Genomic DNA, 19,087 nt, shown 5'->3' with positions numbered 1-19,087 from the left:
CCATGCAAGATAAAACAAGACTCTTCAGGAGTGGTAATAAGATCTTAACCCTTTGCAATCCAATTTTGGATTCAGGGTTTCCTAGGGGGGCTTTCTCTTTCTGCCCTTATACAATGGGGCCATCTGCTGGCTAGAACCAGTACTGCAGTATGGGACATGCTGGAGAGGCCCCCCCCGACAACAGAGCGGTCAGTAATATACAGTAAGAATACCCTGCCGGACGTCTTCCGACATCGGAGCTGTACAGCCTTCAATCAGAATGTCTTTAGACGTCAGACAGTGGATTGGAAAGGGTTAAAGGGTATGTGTACTTTCGCAACCATATCTGTTTCTCTTATGCAACTAAAGTAGAGATGAGCGAGTGTACTCGCTAAGGACAAATACTCGAGCGAGTAGTGCCTTTTGCGAGTACCTGCCCGCTCATCTCAAAAGATTCGGGTGCCGGTGGGGGGCGACGGGAAAGAGCGGGGAGGAAATCTCTCTCTCTCCCCGCCCCCCGCCAGCACCCGAACCTTTTGAGACGAGCGGGCAGGTACTCGCAAAAGGCAATACTCACTCGAGTATTTGCCCTTAGCGAGTACGCTCGCTCATCTTTAATTCTAAGCATATTGACTATATAACTCCTACAGAAAACTACATTGAAGGGCCACCTCATTAGAGATAGCATGTTGGACCTCCTTTGGCCTTCCAACTGCAGTAATATGTTGTGGCATAGATTCCACCAGGTATTAAAAATAATTCTGCAGGAATATTTGCCCATGTGGACAGGAAGCTTCCCGTAGTTGCCGCAAATTAGATGGAGGTGCTGACATGTTCTGACCAGCTGACAGGAAGGGTTCATTGATTCATACTGCTTGTACCAAATTCTGATCCTCCTCATAGCCGATCCGGCTCCATGCAATACAGGTGCTGGCTGTCTCTCCCAGCTGACACCTGCCGCAACAGTCGCGATCAGCACTCGTGCCGATGATGTCTGTTAACCCTTTACATGCTGCAGTCAATTTTGACAGCGGCATTTAAATGCCCCAATCAGTGTTCACGGGTCCCGAATAATGCCTCATCGTGGGTTGTTGTTTGGTTACCGTGGCACCTAGGGACCTTCTGAAAACTTCCATGGCTGCCATTGCAGATTGCCTAGCAAGCCATGCCTGTAGCATTACATCATAGTGCAGGAATGATCAAACGATCGCAAGTTCAAGTCCCATATGGGAACAAAAAAAAAATTAAAAATTAAAAAATCAGTTTAAAACGGTTTATTCATGGTTAAAAAAAATAAAATAAAAGGTAATAACAGTTTTTACAAAACTTTTTCCAATATTTATAAATATATACTTTTTAAAAAATTGGTATCGCTGCATCCGTCAAAGTCTGATACATCAAAGTAACATGGTGAACGTCGTCAGAAAAAAATTACACATCAGAATTACTGGTTTTTTTGGGGCACCCCGTTTCCAAGAAAAAAATTATTAAAAAGCTATGCAAAAGTTGTATATATTCCAAATTGGTTCCAACAGAACCTACAAGACGTCCCACACAAAAAAAGCCCCCATACAACTATGTCAACAGAAAAATAAAAAAAATTATGGTAGCCAGAAGGTGGTGGCAGAAAATAATTTTATGTTTTTCCAAAGATAGATATATATATATATATATATATATATATATATATATATATATATATATATATATATAATTATTTTTTTTTAAATAGTACAGCAAAAAAAAAAAAACTATATAAATGTCGTATTGTCATAATCGTACTGACCCATAGAATAATGTTATCATGTCATTTTTGTTGCAGTATGTACGCCGGAGAAACAAGACCCCACCACCACCACCACCACCACCACCACCACCAAAGATGGTGGAATTGTGTTTTTTCTCATTTCACTCTACTTAGAATTTTTTCAAGTTTTTCAGTACATTATATAATATATTAGATAGTACTATTGGAAAATACATCTCGTCCCACAAAATGCAAGCCCTCAGATATCTACATTGACAAATAAATAAAAGTGACAGGTCCTTAAGGTTAGGAAATCACCACAGAACCAGTTAGATAACAAAATCAACAGTGGAAGGTTGACTCCCCATTCAATCCTATTATGTCACGGACCACCAATATTACATGTTTACAGACTGATGTACATGTAGGGAGGACTCACGGTATTCCAATTTCGAACAAGTTGTTCTGAATAAGCTGCTTCCCCAACATAATGATACTAAGCTGGATGCAGAGCTCCATCAGACATCCCCCCGGTGCGCACTGTGAAGAAAACCAGAGCAAGACATTAGCGCCATTTACTCTTTCTACATAATGGATAAATGATATAATAGACCTTGAAGTTGGAGAATTGGGGTGGAGAAGTGACACCGAGGATTATTGCTGTAGATCTGACATCTGCGGAACCTCACTCTATCCGTGAATCGCAAAGGCGCAAGATCGGCAATTTAACTTTGACTCCTCTTTCAATGGTTGTAGCCGTGGAATGTTTAACAAAGTTGTTCCATGTAACATCAAAAGTAAAACACTTGGAGTATTTATTTTAGATTGTATAGTTATATTGATTAGGTTATTTTGCTTGGGAGTGAGCATCTATCCTACAGTATGTCAAAAAGTCAAGGAGTTCCCTTAAGTTAGACAAACTAACAACTCATAAAATAAGGAGAACCTGACACCAGGAGTGACCCTTATAAACCAGTGGAAACATGTTATTAGTGGGATAGTTTTCGAAACGTGTACATTATGCCTCATTGGCCGATTATACCTTTGGAAATTAACTTTTAAATCATCCAATGCATGTGCAAATTAGGTTCAAAAAGTCCAGTGGGTTTATGATAGGCATCATTCATAGACCAGTGTGGACACCAGTCTCCTGGAATTCGGAGTGGTACCAGAGCATATGCATAGGAGTCTGACTTATCATGGGCAGACTAATCAGACTCCTCTGCTGACAGGTTTCCTTTAAGGTTATCTATCTATCTATCTATCTATCTATCTCTCATATATATCTATTTATCTTATATTTATATATCTCATATCTATCTATCTATCTCATATGTATCTATTTATCTGATATCTCATATCTATTAATTTCATATTTATCTATCTCAAATCTTTCTATCCCATATCTTTCTATCGCATATCTTTCTATCGCATATCTTTCTATCGCATATCTTTCTATCGCATATCTTTCTATCGCATATCTTTCTATCGCATATCTTTCTATCGCATATCTATCTATCCCATATCTTTCTATCGATAACATTTTATCTCTGTATCATATCTATCGCTCAATCCATCCATCCATATATGATGACATTTTATCCTCTTATCACTTAAATTAGAGCTTATTTCAGTACAGCGAGGCTCTGATTTTTTTTTATTAGCAGCAAATACACAATTTTTTTTTAATGCAAAAAGTAGACAGAACTTCATCCAGAAGGCTGAGTTGGCCATAATGGTGAGAGCTGTCTTTTTTGAGCAATTCAATCATCATGCATACATCTGGTGCAGTATGGGATATTTTTGCCCATTTGTTCAGTACATCAGAGGATCACAACTGCAAATTCCTCTTTACATCTGTCCAATCCCATCCAGAAAACTGACCAACAGATACAGAAACAGCACACAGGGACAGCCTAAAGGAAATGTAAATCACAGGGGATTTTGGAGCTGCTAGATATGTGAGACAAAACAAGTGACCGAGGTAGAAATGGGGGTGAGACCTAAGATCTTTCCCTAATCTGTCCCGAACTGACCTGCCAATAAAGGCGGAGGACCCATCCTGAAAAGGGCGACCCCACATCTGTAATCTGAACTATATGTCCCCAGGTGTAATAAAGAAACAAGGGAATATGTCAGGCCAGGGCTAGACAGAATAGTCAAAGAAACAAGGCGAGGTCAGAGTCAAAGGGTGACAACAGACAGTACTACAGAGGGCAGCAGACAGTCGAAATCCAAAGTTAAAAGTACCTTAATGTTAGGTTCAAAAGAAACACTCTGAAGTACAAGGCAAGCACATCTAACCACTGAGAGATATCAATATATGAATATATTGTAGGCATCCTCTTCAAAGAGAAGCAAGAATAATTATACAAAACAAGCCTGTGGTAGGCTGTCTGAGACGAAATACAGCTCAGCCGGCCTATCAGCTCTACAATAGAAGGGAGATGATTCTCACTTGGTGTCCGGCACCAGATGCCAGTCTGCATGCGCTATTAAGCACATCACGTGGTCTGGTACTGACACCATGACATCACACTGGATGCGCACATGCTCCCAATCACTGTTGGTTCCAGTGACACCCATGAACTATGTAGAACTTGGCACCATCTTTAAATATAACATTACCTATCACCATGAAGCAACAGATACAACCAAACACATTGGAGATCTAGAAATAGAGACGCATACAACAAAGTGTACAGACTCTGTACATGCTTGGGCCCACATGGACCTTTTGTGGATAACGGCATGGTCATCTGAGGCACATGTTAAGACGGTAAAGCTTCTGCATAGAACCTTGACGTCGCTTTCAAGGCACAAAAAAACTTCTAAACGTAAATCGAATGGGTTACAGACAGGGCGTTCATGAAAACTGAGACCCGGAAGTAAATTATTATTCTTCACCCCCCCCCAAATATCTTGGATAAAATCTGAACAGCAAAACTATTAATTTACATTTAATATATTCTTTTGTTTTTTTTTGCATTATGACTAGCATTTCGCCTACCTCTTCAACTCTGTAATTATGGAAAATGTACGCATAGCTGCCAGGCCTTCCAACAAACCTAGGGGTGAAAAATAGTAGTTACCAACAATATCAAGGAATGGCACTGAATACATACAGGACTCATCATCCTGCTTTGTAGGGGAAGCTCAAGCACAATTTGGAATATATTATCTACTTTTGCTTTTTCTTTTACTATATTGTATCATTTTACTAAGAAAACATACAAATGCTCATTTCTCTGTCCCAGCACCCAACAATGCTTCAGTCCTTTATGGACCAAGAAAGGAGGATAAGACAGAGGGGACAGAGCAGAGAACAGAATGGTAACAGATTTGTGCCAGGGAAGGCACAGCCAGTCAGATGTTTCAGATGAATGATCTTCCCTGTAACACATAGGCTGCCTGAGATTGCCAAAACCGAGTGAAGTACCTCCATCTATAAATGCCTAACAGGGCAAATGTGAGTGAAAGATGAAAAAGGAGGGTGGAGCAAGACCCAGTGAGGGTGGTGGAATATTTCTAGAGTACAAAGTGTTTCCAATGATGGAGTATTTCGAATGGTGGAGGTGCTGCCAACCAGATGACGCTCCACCAGTGTGGGCGTGAGTGTATCGAAAAGGTGAAAAAAACTGGTATGGAGGCGCAACCCTCTAAGTTACTAGAAGATGAAGATCAAGGTCCAATGTGTGATGGTGAAAGCACTTCTTTTTTTATTATTTCACAAATTAAAAACCAGCAATAGAATACGCGTTTCGGGGATGAACCCCTTCGTCAGTTTGGCTGGATAGGACTGAATTCCAAAGGTGTTTTGGATGTGTCGGAGGTCCTGTGCAAGCACTTCTGTCTCCCCTATCCTCCTGCACACACAGGACCTCCAACACATCCAAAACACCTTTGGAATTGTGTCACCCCCGGGCATTCTGTTGTCCTATCCAGCCGAACTGACAAAGGGGTTCATCCCCGAAACGCGTATTCTATTGCTGGTTCTTAATTTGTGAAATAATAAAAAAGAAGTGCTTTCACCATCACACATTGGACCTTGATCTTCATCTTCCGGTAGCTTAGAGGGTTGCACCTCCATACCAGTTTTTTTCACATCTTTTTAGTTAACATGGCAAATGGACAGAGGTGGTCTTCATAGCACCTCCTTTAAGCCATTTTCTTACATCGTTTTGGAACTTTCTGAAACTTTTTTGAATATTGTGAAAATGTTTACACTGAAAGGACAAGAAGTTAACCAAAGGATATCTTTTTTTTTTATCAGCCACGGAGACATCACTCATTACTGATAAAACAAGTTCTACAATATCAGCTTACTTTACAATTTTGCTTCAAGGTACAACTTACCTTCCTTTGAAAAAGGCCACATAGAATATTGAGGCATAGGAGTTCACAAACTTCAGAAGGAATGCCTTGAGTATCAACCGCTCTTCAAAGGTTTTCTCAGTTTTAGGTATCTCTGCATAAGATAAAATACCATACATTAACCCTTGATTGACAAAAAGTATGAAACATCAAAAAAAAGGAACAGAACATGTAAAATGGAAATAAAATATTCAGATTATTTGACTTTATCAACAATTAGAAGTAAACTACCAGCAGGAGTGTAATTTGAAGCTCCAGAGCCCCAATGTAGAATCTGTAACAGGGGCCCCAGCTACCCTGTGCCATTTTTAATGATTAAAGGGGTTGTCCCGCGCCGAAACGGGTTTTTTTTTTTTTCAACCCCCCCCCCCCGTTCGGCGCGAGAGAACCCCGATGCACTGGTTAAAAAAGAACACCGCACAGCGCTTACCTGAATCCCCGCGCTCCGGTGACTTCTTACTTACCGGTTGAAGATGGCCGCCGGGATCTTCTCCCTCCGTGGACCACAGCTCTTCTGTGCAGTCCATTGCCGACTCCAGCCTCCTGATTGGCTGGAATCGGCACGTGACGGGGCGGAGCTACACGGAGCCCCATTGAGAAGATAAGAAGACCCGGACTGCGCAAGCGCGTCTAATTTGGCCATTAGACGGCGAAAATTAGACGGCAACCATGGAGACGAGGACGCCAGCAACGGAGCAGGTAAGTGAATAACTTTTGATAACTTCTGTATGGCTCATAATTAATGCACAATGTACATTACAAAGTGCATTATTATGGCCATACAGAAGTGTATAGACCCACTTGCTTTCGCGGGACAACCCCTTTAAGGATGTTTGTCCGAAATGCGCTAATGGTCATGTATATTTTCAAGCTGAACTTTTGCACCTGGGCCCCTGAGCCTTTAGTTACACTCCTGGATCTCCACAGAGCTTGTACAGTAGCACATGTACTACAGTATATGTGCTGCCATATATTTCTTCTGTATGGCACCACATTATGGAGGTTTTCTCCCTTAAGAGCAAAATGCAATATGACATCTGATGGAGAATCCTACATTTTTTCAGCCTGCTTTTATATGCACCAAACAGAATATACAGTTGGGGGGCCTAGAGAACCCGTTATAGATCACAGCCACCAACTTACCTCTCCAAGGAGAGCATGCCTGATTTTGTGGTCTTTTGGTCGAACTCTGATCTGTTGTACTATGTTGAACCCATTCTGTATGTCCTGACCTCCAGCATGTTCCACGTTCTGAAGTTGTGCTACCTGCCCCAGCCTTGATCGTCTGATTGCTCTTCTGTACAGACCCTCAGGTACCGCACCTCTATAGTAGAATCCGCTACATTACTGGGAGCACTTTCAGAGTAACGGCCTGGGGTCCCTGCAGCGAAGGCAAGATCCTGTATGGCGAGGTTATAATGGTGAAGATCAAGGTGCCTCACCTGTCATCACGGGATCTACTGTATGTCCACTTATCCTGACAGAGGCGCAATATACCTACGTATAATTTGGAGATTGCATGGAGACCTAATACACCTGTGAACATGAGTATTCTCACAAATCAACTATACTGTTTCTGGATGAAAAGGCCCTAAAATGTCAAAGCCTGAGCTCTTTTTTACCTATAGGAGAAACATGTGATCTTACTTTCCACTTGTTGCTCCCCCTTTGTTTTTAATATGAGATATAATCCCCTTTATTAAATACTCCCTATTTTGGCCATTCCCTATCCAGCGCAGCACCCTCGATGCTTGCCGCCCGGAACCCAGAAGAAGCGATGCACATGAACACTCAGCCACTTACAAGCTTCAGTGGCCATAGAAGAATCACCGCTGAAGCCTGTGAGTGGCTGAACAGTCACATGCACAATGAACGGCACGTGACTACCGGCTGCTTCTTACGAGTTCCGTGTGGTGGGCATCAGGACTGCAGCACTGGATGGGAAGTTGCCGAGGTAGGTGAGTATTCAATTTGTATTGATTTTTTAAGCCCTTTTAACTTTTTTTTTGGTCCCAGAAAACTTATTTAAGTAACACAGGATGATTTAAAGTAAAAGACACCTCCAGTAGTGTTGTAGTAATGAAAAGCGTGATTGTGTTACATTCGTGTTTGCTTTCTAGAAACAGTTGTTTTTTTTTTTTAAAGGAAAAAAAGACTAAAATGTCAAACTTTTCCATCCCTCTGTGAGTCACCTCCACCCCCAAAAAGGAAATAGAGATATCAATTTCTAAGAAATTGTTTAACCGCTGATCTGAACCAGTAAAGAATTTACATTTTTAAGAGTTTTTAAGACTTTGCTGCATCAGGCAACTTTATATATGAAGTAAATGGACTCAATATAGAGAAATGTCTGAGAACGGAAACCATTAATCTGCTCATTTTTGCAAAGTCCTCGTTTACAAGGGGTACCTGGTTTATACAAGTCCTTTACATATGCCCTATCAGAGTGTCAGTAGAGCAATCAGGTCTGGCCCTAGGTCCTTAGGTGGCAGGATCACAGTGAGTATTCACAAGCATGGAGCATCTTAACTATGATCGTCATGGGCTTGAAAATCCAGCGGACCTTAGCATTTTCCAAGGTTTGATAATATTAACACATAGATGGAAGTTCTCCAGTTAAGATTTTCCCCCATTAACCTAGGGCCCCATCAAGTGTGTCTTGGCTTTGAAGTTCCTTTAATGGCAATTGAGAACAATGGGTGTTCTCCAATGCTATGAAAAGCAAGCACTGGCATAGTAGCTCTCCTACTGGTAAAAGATGATAGCATGGGGTCCTAGTAAGATCCTATGATCATACGGCTTATGAAAGTCCTTTATATTGACATGAAAACATCCATTGACTCTGTGTAGAGATGCATGCTCAAACTGACTTAGCGATGAAGGTCCATCATCAATTATCATGGGTTTCCATATGGGCAATTTCTGATTAGATATTGATGGCCTATTCTTAAGACCAGCTAAAGAAGGTTCCACAGATGTGTCCGTATTCCAACCCCCTCCAATCCAATATTTATGGCCTATCCAAGAAACCTACAATATTAAAGTGCCAAAACACCCTTCTAATTGAGAAAATAATATCTTAGACCGTAAATCATTCTTTGCAGATACATTTTTCAGGTTTTCACCATTTTTAGCCTATCTTTCAAATTGGGACCAGTGGTGACAGGTGGCTTTAAGTAAATCCAAGGGATGAAAGAACAAACAAAGGGAAAAAAAAAAATCACAGAATTTCATGACTTTGCTTGCAAGTGCCGAGTGAAGACAATTATGGTCAGACTAGTGTATAAAAAAATGAACATTTGAAGTTTGCTTGGAGTGCTTTGTGCCTTTTGATACATCACTTGTTGGAATATCTCTGCTGTCACTTCACAAAAGTTAACAAATATGCAAAAAGAACACTTCCAAAGACTAATACTTTGGGTAGAGTGATTTCTTAAGTGGGTGCAGTTATAGGAGTCTGTTGTATGGAGTAATGTATATATGCAGGGGCAGACATATGATATGTGCAGCTTGAAGCAGATGCACAAGGGTCTGTTATGGAAGGGGGCCCTCTGCTACCTTTAAAGCAACTTCCTACTATAAAATTGCATGTAACAGACTGAGCTAATGCATTTCATGACTCCCAATAACTGGTGGATTGTTAGAGAGACCTAAATGGCGAGGGTTCTCTATGATGAGATGAAGGGCCCTAATGCTTTGTTGCACAGGGGCCCTCTGCTGTGTTCATCCTGTATGTAATATGAAGTTCTTACCTATTTCCGTGAGCCATTTTGCAACAGACCCATAGATTTCGTCAAGCATAAGAATCACAACCAAGTTAATGACGACAGCAGTGGCCGTCACGGTAGCACGAACGTTTGTTCTGGTGCCTTCATTTGCACTGACCGCCAAGGCTGCGGCAACGGTGATCCGATAGATAATGACTCCAAACACAGCTGAAAATGTAAGTGCAATCTATGGAAGATAGAATGAAAGAAGTTTGTAGGTTAAATGAGTTTTGTCAACTTGCACAATGCCTTTAGGAATATGGGGTCCAGGGTGATCAGATGATTGCCCTGGATCCCGCTCCTGGTACCTCCAGCGATCAGCTGAATTTGAAGGAAGCTATGGCCAGCCACACTATTATCCTGCAGCTGTGGAAAAACCAACTCTATAACTCAAAAACTAATTAACACATTTTAATGAAATTTGGTCAAAACGTACCTTACCCAATGAGAATACAGAACGACTCTTAACATATGCTGGAAGTGTCCTCTGCCAAGTATGCTTGAACCCGACACTCCATATTGCTAATCATTCTGGTTAGGTTGTCTGATGTCACGGCAGCAGTTTTTTGAGCGATGGTTCTTTTCAGTTCCTGGATAGTTTATGATTTATTCAAGTAATTTTACTCATTAAGGAGGTAGCACAGGCTCACATTGACTACATGACTGTTTGGGTGGCATGGTGTGCTGAGTAAGACAGCCAGACAAGCCTCCCAGACTAGCCATTATGTCTCATTCGCTACTGACTACAACTGTATAAGGGTTTCTTGAATCTCATCGAGTCCCTAATTCCCACTGAGTAAGGTATGTTTTGAGCTAATTTCATCAAAATGTGTTCATTAGTCTGTTAGTTATAGCTGATTTTCCTGGGCCTGCAGTGAGTGGGTCACCCTGTATAATTATGAAGTGACAACTATGTAGAAGATAGATAGATGTCACGTTGTGCTCCTAGGACCTGCTCGTTTGTTGGGATTCCCTTGTCTGTTTGTTGATTTGAACAGTGACGTGTTCAGTGTCTGTTCACAGGTGATCAGACATAAGGTGTGAACAGTGTCCTGTTCAGTGTCTGTATGCATAGTTGATTTTCTGTGTGGCGATGTCTGTGTTTGTAGGTGTGCAACTGGTGAATTTTATGTTCTATGTTGTATTCCCCTGTGTCTGTAGGTGATTAGATGCCTGTTGTGTGATTTCCCCTTGTCTGGGGTTCCTGCCTGTTGCCATCTAGGGCGATCCAGTGCCCTAATTTCCAGCATGGGGCCGTCCCTGTTGGGGCGATCACCCTGCTTGCAGGCAGGGTTCCTTTTTAGTGGTTTTAGTTGTCTTGTTAGAGTAAGGACTCACAAGACAACGAGGACCCTTGATGTTGGCTTGTGAGCTTACGTAGCCAAATTATAAACTAATACCTCGTGTTTACCTATTCATATTTCCATCAGTTTGAGTTGTAGTACTATTGGTAAGTATTTAGTTGCCTGGTGTTAGTATGCACATCTGATTTATGTTGTTCGTGTCCATTCCTAAGTGCATACCCCTCTGTTTTCCATCCAGCTTTCTATTTTTGTTTCGTCCGTGTAGATCGTTTTCCCACGGACTACACGGACGTAACCATAGTGTTTTTGATATGTAAAATTACTGTAAATGATGGATAGACCCTAAAAGTTAGCACAACATTTGGTACATTAGTATTAGTATGATAATAGTCATTGAAATTTAGGTACAGTTAAAGCCCAACATAATGTTACTTACCATAAATAAAATTGCTGCAAAATTGACCATATACGCGGGAATGCGATCTCTCCATGTTAATTTCTCTTTTTTCTGAAAACACATAAGGAGATAAGAAAATATTAGTTCATGTAAGTAGGATTAAAAATAATGGACAACTAAAATAATAATCTTAGTAGTTCCCTAACTGTGCCCCCCTTTTTAGGGCACTCTCTTCTGGCACATCAGTCAAAGTTCATTTTGATGGGGTTGTCCAACTTCTAGCTGTTTTGCTGCAGGAAGTAGACAGCTCTGTACATTGTGCAGTGGCTCAGGTTGGTAGTGCAGGATGAGTCACATTCAATTCAAGAGGACTCAGCCTGCAGTACCAACCTGAGCCACTGCACAATGTACAGAGCTGTCTGCTTTCTGCGACCAAACAGCTGGAAGCAAGGCAACTCTTTTAGTGATTTCTTAGTTGTATCTGTTCCTGGGCAAAGTGGGTGAAAACCAATATGGCTGCTGGAGTAGGAGCTTTTTGTAGTTCTCACTGACACTGATAAACTTCAGTTCTTGTTATGTAGTGACAATGGATAAAGGATGTATCACTGCATAACTAGGTGGATTTGCCTAGCTTTCTTCCTGAAACAGAAACACAGTCATTCATGTGGTGTGCCTGCCCTTGCAGCTTATCTCTACTAAAATAGATGTGGCTGCAATACCAACCACATCCTGTGGAAAGGTGTGGTGCTGTTTCTGGAAAAAAAGCAGCCATGCTTTTCTAATTCTAGGTAATCATTTGGACACTTAACATTGAAATTACAAAACAAAGAACGAAAAGTTGTAGGGTTATGCAAATAGAGGAAATTTAAGGTGTCACTAAGATATGCAAATGATCAAACTTTCAAGCACCAAGCTCCAACCTTTGGCATGTGGGAGGGGATTCAATTCTATCAAAGCCAGATTGAAACAAGTTTTTTTTAGCCACATGAAACCTCAAAAATTGGATAAAGTCTTGAGGTATGATTGTGCTGTGACTCTTGTTGACACTTGTTGCAAACTGAGAGGGGCAGAACCCTTGACCTGAGAGACCATAGTTTTTCACTTCGGTAGATCGCCATACATGTAGGCCAAGATGTCAGCACTGTTCAATGTTGCGTGTCCCAGTGGTTAGGAGAACAACGACAAACCTGAATGACAGCAAGAGGTCCAAGAGGTGGAGTTCTGCATGGGCAGATCATTAGATTAGAAAATTGGCTGTTCTGCAAGTGAAATGGGATGTCACGTCCCAAGCCTAGAGCATTGACTAGTGTCTACACAAACCATCAGAAGGTGCTTGCACAAAATTGGGCTACAAGCCAGATGTTCCGCTGACCTCATGCCACCACTCTGAAAGGCTAGCATTGTACATAGCAAAACAGCAATGGAGGTCTATCCTCTTCAGTGATAATTCTCACTTTTATCTCAGATGCAATGAAAGCTAGAGATTGGTCTGGAGACCACACGGGCAATGCTATTAACCCCTTAAGGACCTAGCTGTTTTGTACCTTAAGGACCAGACACTTTTTAGGGATTTTACCCATGTGGCGGTTTTACTGCTCTATTTTTTTTTCCTTTAGCTACCAAAATTATTTTTGCTGCGTTTTTTTTCCGTGACATATAGGACTATTTTTTTATATCTTTTTCACAGACTTTTTTTTCCGTTTTATTGTCGGTAAGAAGCTAAAAAAATCATTTTTAAATTTATAATTTTTTAAAAATTATTTTTATATTTACACTAAAATAAAGTATGGGAATGGGTTCCTCTATTTGTTTCGGACCTTTTGATATATAGTATGTATGGTTTTGGTTTACAGGGCGCATACGGCGACGGTTTTGTTGGCGTCTGCTTTGTGTTATTCTCTTTCTTATGTATGTATTGTTGTTTTATTCTGTTATTTTGTTTTACTTATTTATGTAATTATGTTTTTTACTATCTATGTCCCCCATGACGTCATATAAGACCTCTGGGGGACATTCACATATTTTTTTTTTTTTATTTGACACTTTCCCACTGTAGCTGGGGCGTCCATAGGAACCCTAGTTACAGGGGAAAGCAACCCCTGTGGTGATATTAGTCGCCTGCAGAGCTGCCAGGGTCTAGTCTGACCCTCCAGCTCTGCAGTAGCAGGGAATCCCAGGAGGTCACATGACCCCCCGAGGCTCCCGTAGTGAAAGAACATCTTACTTTCACTTTCCCCATAAAGTGCTCATTGAGCACTGTATATCGGGGAAGCAGAAGGCAGGAAGGGTTAAAAACCCCTCCTGCCTTCTGCTCTGGGTTATCAGCTGTCACTAACAGCTGATAACCCGTTCCTGCCTCTGACTGATTGCAGAGGCAGGAGACTTAGAGCACCGCCGTAATTTTACTATCGGCGGTGCTCTAAGCCCAGGACCAGCCGCCGTAAATTTACTGTGGCTGGTCCTAAACAGGTTAAATCACACTAGTCTTATTTCTCAGATTTCGGTGTGGGAATGTACAATAGTCGGACCCCTCTAGTCTTCATTCCAGGTACACTAAAAGCTCAGTATTATGTTGATTTAGTCATGAAAGCTGCATTTTCCAAGGTGTCCCAGCAGCTGTTTTTGCAATCCAAAAACACTAGGCCGCATGTTGCTTGTGCAACTGTGACCAGTCTGTGTGGCCTAAACATGCTAGCATGGCCTGCAGCATCTATAGACTTATCTCTAGAGATGAGCGAACGCGTTCGTCCGAGCTTGATATTCGTGCGAATATTAGGGTGTTAGGGATGTTCGTTATTCGTAACGAACACCATGCGGTGTTCTGGTTACTTTCACTTCCTTCCCTGAGACGTTAGCGCGCTTTTCTGGCCAATTGAAAGACAGGGAAGGCATTACAACTTCCCCCTGTGACGTTCAAGCCCTATACCACCCCCCTGCTGTGAGTGGCTGGCGAGATCAGGTGTCACCCGAACATAAAAGTCGGCCCCTCCCGCGGTTCGCCTCAGATGCGGTGTGAGTTAGATGAGGGACAGTGCTGTTTGTACCGGAGCTGCTGTAGGGAAAGAATTGGTAGTTAGTGTAGGCTTCAAGACCCCCCAAAGGTCCTTATTAGGGCCACTGATAGCTGTGTGTTGGCTGCTGTTAGCAGTGGCAAATTTTTTTTTCTCAAAATCGCCTCTGCAGACCGTTGCACCTGGCATAAGGGACAGAAGTGCTGCATAGGCAGGGAGAGTGTTAGGAGTGAGTGTAGCCTTCAAGAACCTCAACGGTCCTTTCTAGGGCCATATTTATCCGTGTGCAGTACTGTCCAGGCTGCTGTTAGCTGTGCTGCATTTTTTTTTGCTTCTCAAAATCGCCTCTGCAGACCATTGCACCCTCCATTGATACTGCAGGGAAAGAATTGTATAGGCAGGGCCACAACACAGTTATTATTCATTGAATATACGCAGTGCTGCCTTTTGGTGGAAAAAAACTGAAAACAAATCTATTTGTCCAGCCTCTGTCCGTCCTAAGGGCTGTGGACACGTGTGAGCTGCGTGAACAACATTGCTAAATCATACGCACCCAGCTACGCTTTACTGCTGGCTTCGCCATTTGCTTTCCTTAATTGGGAAAAAAATACCTGCTCTCCAAGAGTTATAATAACTCTGCTACCCTCACGTTCTGTGACACATAAGCAGGGACACAGCACAGTTATTAAACTTCTCATGTTCATTGAATATACGCAGTGCTGCCTTTTGGTGGAAAAAAACTGAAAACAAATCTATTTGTCCAGCCTCTGTCCGTCCTAAGGGCGGTGGACACGTGTGAGCTGCTTGAACAACATTGCTAAATCAGACGCACCCAGCTACGCTTTACTGCTGGCTTCGCCATTTGCTTTCCTTAATTGGGAAAAAAATACCTGCTCTCCAAGAGTTATAATAACTCTGCTACCCTCACGTTCTGTGACACATAAGCAGGGACACAGCACAGTTATTAAACTTCTCATGTTCATTGAATATACGCAGTGCTGCCTTTTGGTGGAAAAAAACTGAAAACAAATCTATTTGTCCAGCCTCTGTCCGTCCTAAGGGCGGTGGACACGTGTGAGCTGCTTGAACAACATTGCTAAATCAGACGCACCCAGCTACGCTTTACTGCTGGCTTCGCCATTTGCTTTCCTTAATTGGGAAAAAAATACCTGCTCTCCAAGAGTTATAATAACTCTGCTACCCTCACGTTCTGTGACACATAAGCAGGGACACAGCACAGTTATTAAACTTCTCATGTTCATTGAATATACGCAGTGCTGCCTTTTGGTGGAAAAAAACTGAAAACAAATCTATTTGTCCAGCCTCTGTCCGTCCTAAGGGCGGTGGACACGTGTGAGCTGCTTGAACAACATTGCTAAATCAGACGCACCCAGCTACGCTTTACTGCTGGCTTCGCCATTTGCTTTCCTTAATTGGGAAAAAAATACCTGCTCTCCAAGAGTTATAATAACTCTGCTACCCTCACGTTCTGTGACACATTAGCAGGGACACAGCACAGTTATTAAACTTAGATTATTCATTCACTAGAGGCAGTGGGGCCTTTCGTTTTCCAAAAAGGGAAAAAATTATATTTGGCCTGCAGTCTTGCGCCAATTTATTTCCTGCCTGTGAAATCAAATCACTGGTAATACAGCATGCTGAGGGGTAGGGGTAGGCCTAGAGGACGTGGACGCGGCCGAGGACGCGGAGGGCCAAGTCAGGGTGTGGGCACAGGCCGAGCTCCTGATCCCGGTGTGTCGCAGCCGACTGCTGCGCGATTAGGAGAGAGGCACGTTTCTGGCGTCCCCACATTCATCGCCCAATTAATGGGTCCACGCGGGAGACGGTTATTAGAAAATGAGCAGTGTGAGCAGGTCCTGTCCTGGATGGCAGAAAGTGCTTCGAGCAACCTATCGTCAACGCGCAGTTCTGCGCCGTCCACTGCTGCAAATCCGAATCCTCTGTCTGCTGCTCCTCCTTCCTCCCAGCCTCCTCACTCCACTACAATGACACCTGCTCAGGAGCGGGAACACTCCCAGGAACTGTTCTCGGGCCCCTGCTTAGATTGGGCAGCAGCGGTTCCTCTCCCACCAGAGGAGTTTATCGTCACTGATGCCCAACCATTCGAAAGTTCCCGGGGTCCGAGGGAAGAGGCTGGGGACTTCCGCCAACTGTCTCAACAACTTTCTGTGGGTGAGGAGGATGATGACGATCAGACACAGTTGTCTTGCAGTGAGGTAGTAGTAAGGGCAGTAAGTCCAAGGGAGCAGCGCACAGAGGATTCGGAGGAAGAGCAGCAGGACGATGAGGTGACTGACCCCACCTGGTGTGCAACGCTTACTCAGGAGGACAGGTCTTCAGAGGGGGAGTCAAGGGCATCAGCAGGGCAGGTTGCAAGAGGCAGTGCGGTGGCCAGGGCCAGGGGTAGAGGCAAGTGTTTCCCAAAGCGCCCCCTCGCGCCATGCCACCCTGCAGAGGCCGAGGTGCTCTAAGGTCTGGCAGTTTTTCACAGAGACGCCTGACGACCGACGAACAGTGCTGTGCAACCTTTGTTGCGCAAAGCTCAGCCGGGGAGCCAACACCAACAGCCTCACCACCACCACCATGCGCAGACATATGATGGCCAAGCACCCCACAAGGTGGGACGAAGGCCGTTCACCGCCTCCGGTTTGCACCCCTGCCTCTCCCCCTGTGCCCCAACCTGCCACTGAGATGCAACCCCCCTCTCAGGACACAGGCACTACCGCCTCATGGCCTGCACCCACACCCTCATCTCCGCTGTCCTCGGCCCCATCCAGCAGTGTAGTTCAGCGCACCGTTCAGCCGTCGCTTGCGCAAGTGTTCGAGCGCAAGCGCAAGTACGCCGCCACGCACCCGCACGCTCAAACGTTAACCGTCCGCATAGCAAAATTCATCAGCCTTGAGATGCTGCCGTATAGGGTTGTGGAAACTGAGTCCTTCAAAAGTATCATGGAGGCGGCGGCCCCGCGCTACTCAGTTCCCAGTCGCCACTACTTTTCCCGATGTGCCGTCCCAGCCCTGCACGACCACGTCTCCCGCAACATTGTGCGCGCCCTCACCAACGCGGTTACTGCCACGGTCCACTTAACTACGGACACGTGGACAAGCACAGGCGGGCAGGGCCACTACATCTCCCTGACGGCACATTGGGTGAATTTAGTGGAGGCTGGGACAGAGTCAGAGCCTGGGACCGCTCACGTCCTACCCACCCCCAGAATTGCGGGCCCCAGCTCGGTGGTGGTATCTGCGGAGGTGTATGCTTCCTCCACTAAAGCACCCTCCTCCTCCTCCTCCTCCTCCTCTGTCTCGCAATCAAGATGTGTTAGCAGCAGCATGTCGCCAGCAGTCGGTGTCGCGCGGTGTGGCAGCACAGCGGTGGGCAAGCGTCAGCAGGCCGTGCTGAAACTACTCAGCTTAGGCGATAAGAGGCACACGGCCCACGAACTGCTGCAGGGTCTGACACAGCAGACCGACCGCTGGCTTGCGCCGCTGAGCCTCCAACCGGGCATGGTCGTGTGTGACAACGGGCGTAACCTGGTGGCGGCTCTGCAGCTTGGCAGCCTCACGCACGTGCCATGCCTGGCCCACGTCTTTAATTTGGTGGTTCAGCGCTTTCTGAAAAGCTACCCACGCTTGTCAGACCTGCTCGTAAAGGCGCGCCGGCTCTGCGCACATTTCCGCAAGTCCCACACGGACGCTGCCACCCTGCGCACCCTGCAACATCACTTTAAGCTGCCAGTGCACCGACTGCTGTGCGACGTGCCCACACGGTGGAACTCTACGCTCCACATGTTGGCCAGGCTCTATGAACAACGTAGAGCTATAGTCGAATACCAACTCCAACATGGGCGGCGCAGTGGGAGTCAGCCTCCTCAATTCCTTTCAGAAGAGTGGGCCTGGTTGGCAGACATCTGCCATGTCCTTGGTAATTTTGAGGAGTCTACCCAGGTGGTGAGCGGCGATGCTACAATCATTAGCGTCACCATTCCTCTGCTATGCATCTTGAGAAATTCCCTGCAAACCATAAAGGCAGCTGCTTTGCGCTCGGAAACGGGGGCGGGGGAAGACAGTATGCCGCTGGATAGTCAGGGCACCCTCCTGTCTATTTCTCAGCGCATACAGGAGGAGGAGGAGGAGCATGAGGAGGATGAGGAGGAGGGGGAAGAGACAGCTTGGGCCACTGCTGACGGTACACCGGCTGATTGCCTGTCATCCTTTCAGCGTGTATGGTCTGAGGAGGAGGAGGAGGAGGAGGAGGATCCTGAAAGTGATCTTCCTAGTGAGGACAGCCATGTGTTGCGTACTGGTACCCTGGCACACATGGCTGACTTCATGTTAGGATGCCTTTCTCGTGACCCTCGCGTTGCACGCATTCTGGCCACGACGGATTACTGGGTGTACACACTGCTCGATCCACGGTATAAGGAGAACCTGCCCACTCTGATTCCCGAAGAGGAAAGGGGTTCGAGAGTGTTGCTATACCACAG

The 19,087-nt window shown here is 44.4% G+C and overlaps 1 protein-coding gene across 2 annotated transcripts in view; it reads right to left on the bottom strand.

The window, feature by feature from the left end:
* The window catches only part of ANO2 (anoctamin 2), a 270,743-nt gene that overhangs the window by 69,234 nt on the left and 182,422 nt on the right, over positions 1-19,087 (bottom strand). For both annotated transcript variants that reach the window (XM_066590524.1, XM_066590523.1), the window contains 5 exons: positions 11,608-11,679; positions 9,853-10,054; positions 6,083-6,194; positions 4,737-4,794; positions 2,166-2,266 (listed from right to left, as the gene is read on the bottom strand). In XM_066590524.1, coding sequence (XP_066446621.1) covers positions 2,166-2,266; positions 4,737-4,794; positions 6,083-6,194; positions 9,853-10,054; positions 11,608-11,679 — 545 coding nt within the window. The remainder of the gene's footprint in view (positions 1-2,165; positions 2,267-4,736; positions 4,795-6,082; positions 6,195-9,852; positions 10,055-11,607; positions 11,680-19,087) is intronic.

Source organism: Eleutherodactylus coqui, chromosome 2 (genome assembly GCF_035609145.1).
Source record: "Eleutherodactylus coqui strain aEleCoq1 chromosome 2, aEleCoq1.hap1, whole genome shotgun sequence".
Lineage (NCBI taxonomy): Eukaryota > Metazoa > Chordata > Amphibia > Anura > Eleutherodactylidae > Eleutherodactylus > Eleutherodactylus coqui.
Note: the sequence above shows the minus strand (reverse complement) of the source record. Positions and strands in the feature narration are given on the sequence as shown.